Source organism: Ylistrum balloti, unplaced genomic scaffold, assembly GCF_031769215.1.
Source record: "Ylistrum balloti isolate Yb309-2 unplaced genomic scaffold, AGI_CSIRO_Ybal_v1 Utg369888, whole genome shotgun sequence".
Lineage (NCBI taxonomy): Eukaryota > Metazoa > Mollusca > Bivalvia > Pectinida > Pectinidae > Ylistrum > Ylistrum balloti.
In genome coordinates this window covers 21,052-33,506 of record NW_026782022.1, presented here as the reverse complement: position 1 = coordinate 33,506, position 12,455 = coordinate 21,052, and the positions used below count along the sequence as shown (strand labels likewise).

Below are 12,455 nucleotides of genomic sequence, written 5' to 3'. Positions count from 1 at the left end.
TTTTTTTATTTTACAGCCAAGTAGGCCCCGTTATATTCAGCGGTCCAAATCACATGACGATCCCCATGGAGACTTCCATGCCCCTGGGACAGCCAGAGGCCGCATTGCAAGGCAAGGTGCTCGCATAGTGAGGTCTCGATCACCATCATGTAGTCCTGTTAGAGTTGGTCAATCACCAACAGCAAGTCCAACCAGAAATCAGGCATACATTTCCCAGTATGACTCAAGTGATTCACTGAATGCCAACGAGAGTTCAGCATTGCTGAAGGATGACGATTCTCTGAATTCTCCTCAGTCCATGTGTATTTATTTTGATGAAAGAGGCAGAACAAGAGACACTGTTATGTGATATAAAAGACAAGAGAGTATCCTTGAATTCAGGAAATGCTGCGTAGAAATTTGGTATATACAGGAATGTCATTGTCATGAAATACAGTTTAACATCCTCAGGACATTCAAATACCAAAGCTGGCGATGATATGTCATGCTACTGAGGAGTAGTTGTGAGAAATGACATTGTTGTGAAGCATAAAATGTAACAAGGGCATTTAATTGATGTAGAAATTTAGTTGTTAAGATGTGTATCTGTTTGTCCGTCCAATTGTCTTGTTGGGAATGTAGATAGGGTGTTTGATTTTTAATCACAGCTGTGAATGTTCTAAAATGTATAAAACAAACACCAAACAATAGGCTGTTAGTAAAATGTTTTCTTATAGAAAGAATTCATATAAAACATCCCAATTGGAAATTTATACTGGTAAATGGAAAAAACCTACATGTTATGTTATATTAGAATTTACTGAAAATATTTAATATTATGCAAATAATTAAAAAAAATTCATTGTACATGTTATAAATACCTGAGAGAAGAAACTGTGTGGTTTGTATGTGACATGTTTAGTATACTAGATGTACATAATTACTGACAGTATTGCAACATTAATCTGTGGATAAAAGCATTCAGAGATAAAGTTAAGCTTACAACTTGCTGAAAAGTTTTATCCTGTTGTATAGAGTCACATGAAATGATAAGTGATGTCTGACGGAACATTGAATCCAGTATTATATAAGCTGCTGCTGCTGCTGCTGCTGGATTGTTAAGAGAAAAACATAAATAAAAACTTCAGTTCAATGTTCAAAGGTTGCAAAAAAAATAGTGCACCATATTTATCATTTGTGATCCATAGTTGTTGACAAACTTGTGAAGACCTAGAGAATTCAGTATATTACTCACCACACTTACAATCACTCTCTGCACCCCTGGAACATTTCATGTGTAAATTGGATGTTCCATGTACAACAACTTGTGGATATGTTGAGAAGACTAGTTTGATGCGTTGATGGACATCAAGCAAATCTCAAGGTTGCATAACGGTATGTGGTACTGGATTTGAAGTTTGATGTCAATCCTTTGTAATTATCAAAGGAGCATATTTGTCTGTAATTGGTTTTTTTCCCTGAAACCCACCCTAGATAAATCAATTTACTTTGCTTGTGCCTTCAATTTTGCCATGAAATATTCCAGAGGTGAAGAGAGTGAAAATTATCACAACTCCTGGAGTATCGAGGATGATGACAGTGTAGTGTATATCGTTATTTGATCAACATGTTTTCTTGGTTCTCTATAGCTTTATCAGTCATAATCAGCCGTATTCTGTAGTGATATTGGCTGTTGCATTGAAAACTATCAGAGTTTGTTTGATATCTGAGAATATTTTGTCTTTCAATATTTTAGTTCTTGCTGGAACTTATTTTCCAGATTTCATTGTTCTTTTCAATGTTTTCAGGTGTATGAACTAGTCAACAAAATCTTATAAATATCATTTGAATTATGAACAATACCAAAACTTGTGTGAGAATGAATTCAACGCATTAAAATCAAATGGTCAGATTGATGATGATAGTTATGGTTAAAGGTGGTCAGGTTTTAGTCACCTAATTATGTTATGTTTATGTTATAATAAAAATCAAACCAGTTTTTGTCTTGTGATATTGAAGGGAAGTTTTAACAATATTGATAAATCGGATGGGAAGTATTCTGGTGAGTCTCCCAGTCAATAAACTGACACTACTTGGAAGTATAACTTGTTAAAAAGTTCTAGTTTTAATATTTATTGCCTACTTCAACTGAGTGAAGATTATGTAAATTAGATGTGGTATTGTTAGTGTATTCATAGAAATTTTAATTATGTTTGTAAATAGATAGTTTAGTCTTGAAGGATGAAATGTTGCTAAGTAAGGAGGAAGAGAATTCCAAGTGGGGATAGTTCGAGAGAGGAAAAAAATTTTGTGGAGAGGCTCTACAGGAGTGGGTTTTGAAAGAGAGAATGAGAGTGTTTGGATATTCGATTGGGTAACTTTAAGTCTGGCATACAGATATCTATCTTTGTTGACAATCTTGTGCATCATATTGAAGCAAGAATCGCAACAACTATGTGTCAGACTACACCACTGTAATTGGCCCAGCATGTTACCGAAATTGGAAATATGTTGGTGACAGTTAGTTATGAATCTAGCACGATGTGTCATCTCAATCTGATCTATGTCTTTTTTTAAGATGGGAATCTCATACTGACCTGGCGTATTCCAGCTTTAGTGAGATCAGGGAAACTATCAGCACAGTAAATGTTTTCCTCACTTCAAAGTTATCATAGAGCTAAAAGGTTGTATATAGAAGTGACATGATGGATGAAGGTTATCTTTCCTTATTCTAGTTTTAAGGATATTTTTTTCACCAGTTAATTCCACCCTCGAAAATAGCAAAAATTTGAACTCTGAGAAAATAACTACATTTACACAAGTATTATATGCCAAATATTTTAACCTGCAAATAATATCCCTTTGTTTATTGTTATTGTATAAGTATTAATACATATTTATTGAGTTTGTGATTTAGTACTGAGACTAACTGCTGTTTGCTAATAATTTATAACTATTTTGGTCACCTGAGGCAAAGTCACACGGTGACCTATTGCAATCACCTTTGTCTGGCGTTTTGTGTCGTGTGTTGTGCATTTATACATAATGCGTCTGTAAACAATTAAATAGTTTTGACTTCTTTATAAAAATCCTGGAACAGATTTCAATAAAATTTTGCAGAAACCTTCCCTGGCATAAAATGAACCAAATTAGTGAATTATACGATCTCCACCCTACAGGGACCTGAGGGATGGGGCCAAAAGGGTCAAATTTTGAGCATAATTTGTTTAAATTTCCATTGGAAAAATTTGAAATTTTATTAGAATTATGAGCAAAGGATGAGGGCTTAATTGTATGCCCATATTGACCCTGGCTGACACCAAGGACTGATGGGCAGGGCCTATAGTGGTAAAATTGACTCCAATTTCAAAAATATTCTTCTCAAAATCAAAATATGGTAGAATAAGGTGTTCTTTGTGGATGAAAGTATCATAAGGTGCTTTACTAAAATTGTGAATTTCATGTCCCAAGGATCTCGCATTTCACATAGGGAGATGGTAATGTTTAGTTTATAAAGGAAAACTATTTTTTTAGCATAATTTGTTAAATAACGGATGAAAGCTTGATGGTATACCCATATTGATCCTGGCTGGCCCCCAGGGACTGATGGGTGGGGCCAAAAGGGGTTGAACTGACTCAAATTTCAAAAATCTTCTCAACACCCAGATATGGTAGAATCAAATGCTCTTTATGGATGCAAGTGTCTTTAGGTGCTTAACCAAAATTGGTTTCACAATACTTTCTAGGAGGAGGTTAACTTTACTATAATTTTTATAGAAAAATTGCAATTTTGAGCATAACATTTATTTCCCACTGGAAATAACTTTGTAAGATGTATAAGTAAAGGATGGTATACAGGTATTGACAATGGCTTACTATCAGCAATGTCACAATTTTTTCATGACACTTGAAAGCTACTTGCCCTTTAACCTTTATACGCAATATTAGTTATCTCAGGTGACCGTCAAGGCCACTAGGCCTCTTGTTTAACTTATAGCTTTGCTCGAAATCACCAGGTAAAACTATGTTTTAAATGTAGATTTTCAGTGTGCAATATATTTATAGCAAATATTTATTTTTAGATTTTGTGTGTATATTTTTTTTCAAAGTTAACAGTAGTATGGACATATTATTTCCACATATTTAAGTTTACATGTATTTGATATATACACGTTATATAATGTCTATTTAACCACGTGTTTGGGTGATACAAGTTGTTGGTATTATGATGTTATTGATATTTATAATCAATAAATGTGATGTTTACAATGTTAGTAAATAAAGAAAGAATTCTCTTCTGGAGTCGTTATTTATTGAATTAAATCAATAAAAACTGTGGGATGATGCTGTTTACAACTTCCTGTTGCTGGTTTTGAAGTGTTAAACAAAAATATGCCAGTCTTTTGTCACAAGTGATGGACTTGAAGTCTTGCAGGATTTTATGCCCAACTGATTTAATTTAAACACTTAACAACTGCATTCTTCCATGGAATTTGGTTAAATTTACGTAATTATCAAGTATGCATATACAGTGGACATTGTCATGTTTCAGGGGGCCAAGGTCAGTGGTGATTTTTATATAGAAAATATCAACCTGTTCAATTTAAACATTAATTAACATCAGTCTTTCGTGGATTTTTATCAAACCTTATATAAAGATCATTTATCAGTACATTGTTGAATAGCGGTAGTTACTGTGTCGATCCCTACAGGCCAGTAAAACAGTAGTCACGCCATCTTGAAGAGTTCTTATTTCATTCCTGAATCACGCAAAATAATTAGTGCAGAAATCAGGGTGATGAAAATTTGTGTCCAGTTGCAGAATTCATGTTTGAAAACTGATTGCACTGATCATTTTCTTACGTTCTGTGATCGATCCTTTTTTCACACAAATTATATTTGTTTTCGATGAGATGGAATTAAAGACGTCTGATACATTTTTATTCTAATGTTTTTGTATGCCCCTAGATCGAAAGATCGGGGACATGCTGTTTTTGTGCTGTCTATTCGTTTTTCTGTTGTGAACTTTAACCTTGCCCATAACTTTTGCACTGTGAGAGGTAGGGCTTTCATAATTTTATGTTTGTTTCTTGTGACAAGTCCTTTCCGATGGTAACAAAATTGTTGACTATGTGACATTTAACGTAACCTTTGACCTACATTTCAAACATTTTAACATTGGCCATAATTGTTACATCATTAGAGGTAGGGATTTAATATTTGGCAAGTGCGTGTCTTTTGACACGAGCTTCCCGGTGATACCAAATTTTTTCATTGTGTGACCTTAACCGTAACCTTTAATCTACATTTGAAAAGTTGTACACGTTCTTAGCACATTCTTTACACAGTACAATTTAATGTCCTACTTCAGATTTTTTTTGTAACCAGGGGCGTAGTGTTTTATAAATACATCTTGTTTTAATATATTTTTAAAACAGTGAGCAGATTGCAAAAGCAGAAAAAGTTTATAGGACGACTTGGTTAAATACCACGACTTTTAATTCGTAAATACTGAATTCTCCGCTATATTTAACTTTTGGTAAACTATAATAGAATTGGTCAAAGCCGAAATATATCACGAGATCCAAAAAAACCATTTATGTCATAAAGTGTGACAACTTGCAACTGTTAAATTAGAAGGTTCGGTGAAACTAACAGAACATAGGAAATACTAATTAGTTAGATACATAAATAAGGAGAAAGTGATTACAGAGTTACTTATCAATGTACTCCTTCCAGTTGTGTAAGTCAATTTCAACGGAACAGGGCTTATCTGAATTGTCCTATATCTATCCTCTTAACGTTACTGGCCATCTAGGAGAATATGTCAACACCACCGATCGGTACGTATGAGGTCAATGAAAATGATAATTCAACTTGTACTGCAGTAAAAGTACATGATTGTCGTAGAAAGATAAATTTTATCGATTTAAATTAAGATAATTGTTAAGCCTTGTATCAACCTTTGTGTTGATTATGTAACCATAGATTGGTGGGAAAAGTCATGTAACTTTGTACTTTTCGTGTAATCATTGCACGGCACTGACATCAAAATTTTCTCTGAGTACTTCTGACGTTAGATATATATTGAATACGAGTGATTGATTAGTAGTATTATGTAGGGACTACATTTGTTCACATTTCATTCATAATTCAATATTCTCTAATATCTTAATTCTATATGTGTGATCAGTCCAGTATCATACACTTACTTGTGAGGTCCATTATCATACACTTACTTGTGAGTTCCAGTATCAAACACTTACTTGTGAGTTCCAGTATCAAACACTTACTTGTGAGTTCCAGTATCAAACACTTACTTGTGAGTTCCAGTATCACACTTGCTTGTGAGTTCCATTATCATACACTTACTTGTGAGTTCCATTATCATACACTTACTTGTGAGTTCCTTTATCATACACTTACTTGTGAGGTCCATTATCACACTTACTTGTGAGTTCCAGTATCAAACACTTACTTGTGAGTTCCAGTATCAAACACTTACTTGTGAGTTCAAGTATCAAACACTTACTTGTGAGTTCCTTTATCATACACTTACTTGTGAGGTCCATTATCACACTTACTTGTGAGTTCCAGTATCAAACACTTACTTGTGAGTTCCAGTATCAAACACTTACTTGTGAGTTCCAGTATCAAACACTTACTTGTGAGTTCCAGTATCATACACTTACTTGTGAGGTCCATTATCACACTTACTTGTGAGTTCCATTATCATACACTTATTTGTGAGTTCCATTTTCATACACTTACTTGTGAGTTCCATTATCATACACTTACTTGTGAGTTCCATTATCATACACTTACTTGTGAGTTCCATTATCATACACTTACTTGTGAGTTCAAGTATCAAACACTTACTTGTGAGTTCCTTTATCATACACTTACTTGTGAGTTCCAGTATCATAAACTTACTTGTGAGTTCCAGTATCAAACACTTACTTGTGAGTTCCATTATCACACTTACTTGTGAGTTCCATTATCATACACTTACTTGTGAGTTCCATTATCATACACTTACTTGTGAGTTCCAGTATCAAACACTTACTTGTGAGTTCCAGTATCATAAACTTACTTGTGAGTTCCAGTATCAAACACTTACTTGTGAGTTCCATTATCACACTTACTTGTGAGTTCCATTATCATACACTTACTTGTGAGTTCCATTATCATACACTTACTTGTGAGTTCCAGTATCAAACACTTACTTGTGAGTTCCAGTATCATACACTTACTTGTGAGTTCCATTATCAAACACTTACTTGTGAGTTCCAGTATCATACACTTACTTGTGAGTTCCAGTATCAAACACTTACTTGTGAGTTCCAGTATCAAACACTTACTTGTGAGTTCCAGTATCAAACACTTACTTGTGAGTTCCAGTATCATACACTTACTTGTGAGGTCCATTATCACACTTACTTGTGAGTTCCATTATCATACACTTATTTGTGAGTTCCATTTTCATACACTTACTTGTGAGTTCCATTATCATACACTTACTTGTGAGTTCAAGTATCAAACACTTACTTGTGAGTTCCTTTATCATACACTTACTTGTGAGTTCCAGTATCATAAACTTACTTGTGAGTTCCAGTATCAAACACTTACTTGTGAGTTCCATTATCACACTTACTTGTGAGTTCCATTATCATACACTTGTTAGTTTTCCAGAAAACTGATTTTATAAAGAACACCAGGATATTGAACACAACAGACACTTTAACTGCCGCTTGATTATACATTATTATTGAAGTCGCCATATTTAGTATAATGTTTGATGGTCAAGTGGCTTCTATCTTCATGCACCAGTAAAGATCACCATAGGTAAATTACTAAGAGAAGTCGAATTATGTTTTGGTTTCATTTTCAATATAAGATGATGTTGCATATGTCCTCATTAGTTTACATTTTTTTTCTATGTGGACGAAACTTGGATATACAACTACAGCATTAGAATTGGCGGGGCGGAACACATTTTATTCTTTAAAATGTAAACTATGTGATGTTCTAACGAGCTCAAAATCTCATGTCTCAATTGACCAAAGTTTATGTCATTAACAAATCTATATTCATTATTTCACTTTGCAAATATTGTATATAATCTTCATGGCCATATGTAAGACAAGCGTATTGATCAATATGTTATCAAGAAGAGATAAAGCCAATTATTATTAATATTATTTATGTGTCTTTTTTATATTGCAGTACATCATTTTTTGGTTTTTGTGACAATCGTTGTTGTTGCCATCTGCCAAGGTTTGTTTTAGTAGTTTCAAATCATATATGCAATTTCTACCTGTATTTACCTGCAGGACGTATCCTATTTTCAATACATTTCAATACATGTAAAAAAAGTATTAACACGGAAAAATAAATACCAAAATGGCCTAACAAATGTTTTGACACAATGATGACTTAAATTGACGTGTGTGTATATTTTAGTGGTAGCTGATCTGACATGCCTGGAATGTACCGGTGTGTCACTGCCTAACTATTGTGAACAGACAGTATCATGTCTTTCAAACGAGGTGAGTACTGATTTGATTCAGTATTCAGACAGGACTTTCACTTCATTTTCGGAGTATGTATTTGCCTGGCAACAGTGTAATACTAACCATTGAGTCTAGGGGAAAATCTAACATGAAAAATGCAAAAGCAGCTGTCACAAATAATGGCGACGACAGATTCTCAGGAGGTGTCATACTATTTCATAATCTATATCGGATTGATTCCGCTACACGAATAATCACAATATAAATTATTAGTTTCTTTATCAACTATAATTATAAACAGCGTTAATTTACCGAGAAATATAGGAAGTGGTTTAGCTGAACATTTAGTACAATAGAATGATACTTGATGCTATAGTTAGATAAATAATATATTATAATCTGTTTATTAAGCAGAAAAATATACAATTATTTTCTCCCAATATGATTATCATATAATATTTTTAAGACATATAAGGCATGCCTTTTGTTGTAACAAAATATGCGTAAAGACATAAATGTCACAAATCGTGTTTTTTGTTTCCCATGATTTTTACAGGACTGTTACACAGAGAGGGTCATTGGTGATGATTCAAACATTTTCTACAACTCTGGTTGTCTGAGCCACGAGGTAAGACATTGTGGAAACTATAGAACCACCTTAACGTACTTCGAACGTTTCATAAATACATCTAGTAATTTTATGCGTGAAAGGTTTTAAATATGAAAATATAAAAGTCTTTCTCTATATTATTTCTAACATACACACACACAAAGAAAATACAAACATGTCGACATAATCATAATTCAATAAAATTAGGGCAAAATATGAACAACAGAAATATTTACACGGAAACAAGTAAGTGATGTCACGTTCTCAAATGAGAACACGATATAAAACAACGGAACCAACAGGCAAACTAATGAGCATCAAACATGTCCAACTTCATATCGCACGAAGAAATAGAGTGTTTCTCAATGATATCGTTTTGACGACCACAAATCCTCATAATGTTCATCAACCTACATCTTTCGAAACCCTGTGTTACGAGTTTGTCCGTCAGTTGACGACTTCTTACACGGCAATCGCGATAACTGGGACAGGTCCTTGAATATGGAAAACTCAAAGTAGGGAAATTGAAATCATCATGTTTATCATACAGCGTGATGGAAAGCTTTCCATATTGGTTTCGTTGTAGGAAAATCCAGATTATAAATCTGACGTCTTTATTAAGATAAATTAATATCTTCTATAACTTACGATAAAGCACGTTTCTTTCCAGATTTGTCGGTTGAAAGCACTAACGTCACGGACATCTCGATCCCAGATCCATATCTGTGAAGAGTGTTGTGGAGTTGATAAGTGTAACAATCACCTGTGTAACCAGACTAGTGAGTAGTGTCCCCAATGTAAATGTATAACACGACGGAGGAACTCATTTCATCGAAAGTATCCTGAAGAACCCGATACTGACCACTCCGTATACTTATCTCAATAGATCAGTATTAACTACAAACTTTCCTGTAGAACCCCGATACTGACCACTCCATATACTTATCTCAATATATCAGTATTAACTACAGACTTTCCTGTAGAACCCGATACTGACCACTCCGTATACTTATGACAATACTACAGTATTAACTACAAACTTTCCTGTAGAACCCCGATACTGACCACTCCATATACTTATCTCAATACATCAGTATTAAAAACAAACTTTCATGTAGAACCCCGATACTGACCACTCCGTATACTTAAATCAATACATCAGTATTAACTACAAACTTTCCTGTAGAACCCGATACTGACCACTCCGTATACTTATCTCAATGCATCAGTATTAACTACAAACTTTCAAGTAGAACTGTTTCCATGAAACGTTTGAATAGATGACGTAGACAGATAGACTCTGTACTAAAACAGCGTATTCAAAGCTGCTCGTCTTTCTCATCAGATGTTTGTTGTCTTCTACAATTTATCAAATTGATGATGAACTACGACAAATATTATTTTAATCACACTACTAGATAAATTCTTTTGTTGACGATGGGGCATACGTATATATTCTTTTGTCTTACATAAGTTGTGATTCATTGTTTAGACAGAATGACGTGACACCATTTTTTCAGCCATCTTTATATTATAATCAGTTAACCTTGTATGTATGGAAGTGTAATGGATTTCATTCCATCCCTTTTATCCGGCGGTAACATAAAGATGATATTTGTTGTTTTTATATACGCCATTAGAATGATTATTCTGGATTCCACGCCCTCGTGTTTAACTGTTGGTGATTTAGATTTGTTGGCCGTCCATCATCTAATCAAACACTATTTTGTATATAACGACACCTTTCTTGCAGCGTCTACGCCTACCCGACAGTGCTACGTATGTGATGACGTCGCCAACCCACGAGACTGCAACAACAAAGTGACGTGTGCACAAGATGAGGTAATATCTTCCAAATATACGAATGCTGTCAGAAAAAAATAACAGCCATCAAAATGATGTATATGATCATTTTGAAAACACCACTTTCTTTCTCTTTTTTGGGAAATTAATTTAATCTTTTATACTTACAGGAATGTTTCACACAGGAGTTCGTCACGCCAAGTTTACAGAAGCGATTCAGATTAAGTTGTGAATCGAAACAGGTGTGTTAAGTATATCGATGGGGAGGTTGATTATCGATAGATTGTTTTTTTTAACAAAAGGATTACTTAAGATTGATAACATAATGTGTAGTGTTGTTTTTGTCCTTTAGCGGTGTCAGCTCCTGAGCGTATTTGGCAGGAAGCGTGCTTCCACACAACTGTGCAATGAATGCTGTTCCGGACCCGGCTGTAACCGACATCTTTGTCCGCTAGGTAAGCATATAGGAATATCCTACTTTTATCGGCTTTTTTAACCGTTAGATATATGTGATTGAAAGTTAAACTTTCCCTGTGATCAGGTCACTGTGATCTTCATTTCAAAGTCACAGATCCAACAAGTGCCAAATTTTCATGAAAGTCTTGCTCGGGTCGTGATTTTAAGCGGTTATAGATATGTATTAAAGTCAACGAATCATGAAATATACCTGTATCACCCCGAGGTGCTGTGCATTAGGTCACTGACGTAAACAGTTAAATAAGATATTTTTCTATGTCACAACTTTTGAACCATTAATGATACCGTGTTAGGCTTCTTGAAACTCGTAATATACCTATATCACCCACAGGTAGGACAGAGTTCAAAGATCAGATAATTGCGTTTAACCTTTATGTTTTTGATACAGCCTATAACCTTTGAACTATTAGTGAAATATCGATGAAACTTGATTATATGCCAGTATTATTAGGTCAGAGGTCAAGGTCGAATTTTAGATTTGTAGTTGGTGTATATTTAACTATTTGTTATGACACCATGAAGACATTTTAAGTTGATTAAAAGAAGTACATAATCAAACATCAAGATCGAAGTATGATTTCTTATCTAAGTTGTTGATAATTTATGATATAATGACACAAAGATAAGAGGAGTCAAATAAAAACGGAATGCATTACGATTTTTATCCATCTTATATCAAACGGGGTAAACACGACCCATTTAATCCGACGCAAAGGAATTTTCAACGTTCTTGATGTCCTCATTTGTGACAACGATAGTGCTTACTCTAACCTAATAAATTTACCACGTTTCTGGTGCATGTTGAGTACCAAAATCTGATACTTAGCCTTGTACAATGAACAATGCAAGTAAACCTCTGTTCATGTTCACAATTGCTCTAATGAAACTTATTTTTAAAGATTCTTCAACTGCTGGACAACACATTGTTATACCAAACCTGCCTACACCATGCGTTGACCACGGAAGTGTGGACTGTGCAAATCTGGCCCAGTCTGGTTTACGGCCGTGTGCCACCATCAACAATGTGTCTACCCAATACTGTCCACGTTACTGCGGATACTGCTAACTCTAAC

General features: G+C 34.4%; 2 protein-coding genes across 2 annotated transcripts in view; both read left to right on the top strand.

The window, feature by feature from the left end:
• The window catches only part of LOC132546388 (protein unc-80-like), a 49,255-nt gene extending 44,978 nt beyond the window's left edge, over positions 1-4,277 (top strand). The window contains exon 59 of the mRNA XM_060210103.1: positions 17-4,277. Within this exon, the coding sequence (XP_060066086.1) occupies positions 17-349 (333 nt within the window). The 3' untranslated portion in view covers positions 350-4,277. The remainder of the gene's footprint in view (positions 1-16) is intronic.
• A 1,526-nt stretch (positions 4,278-5,803) lies between these two features.
• LOC132546373 (uncharacterized) lies at positions 5,804-12,448 on the top strand. Its single transcript, XM_060210086.1, has 9 exons — positions 5,804-5,822; positions 8,206-8,256; positions 8,443-8,528; positions 9,049-9,120; positions 9,773-9,881; positions 10,856-10,944; positions 11,076-11,147; positions 11,258-11,360; positions 12,282-12,448. The coding sequence occupies exons 1-9, from the start codon at positions 5,804-5,806 to the stop codon at positions 12,446-12,448; spliced, it is 768 nt and encodes a 255-aa protein (XP_060066069.1).
• Positions 12,449-12,455: the final 7 nt, after the last annotated feature.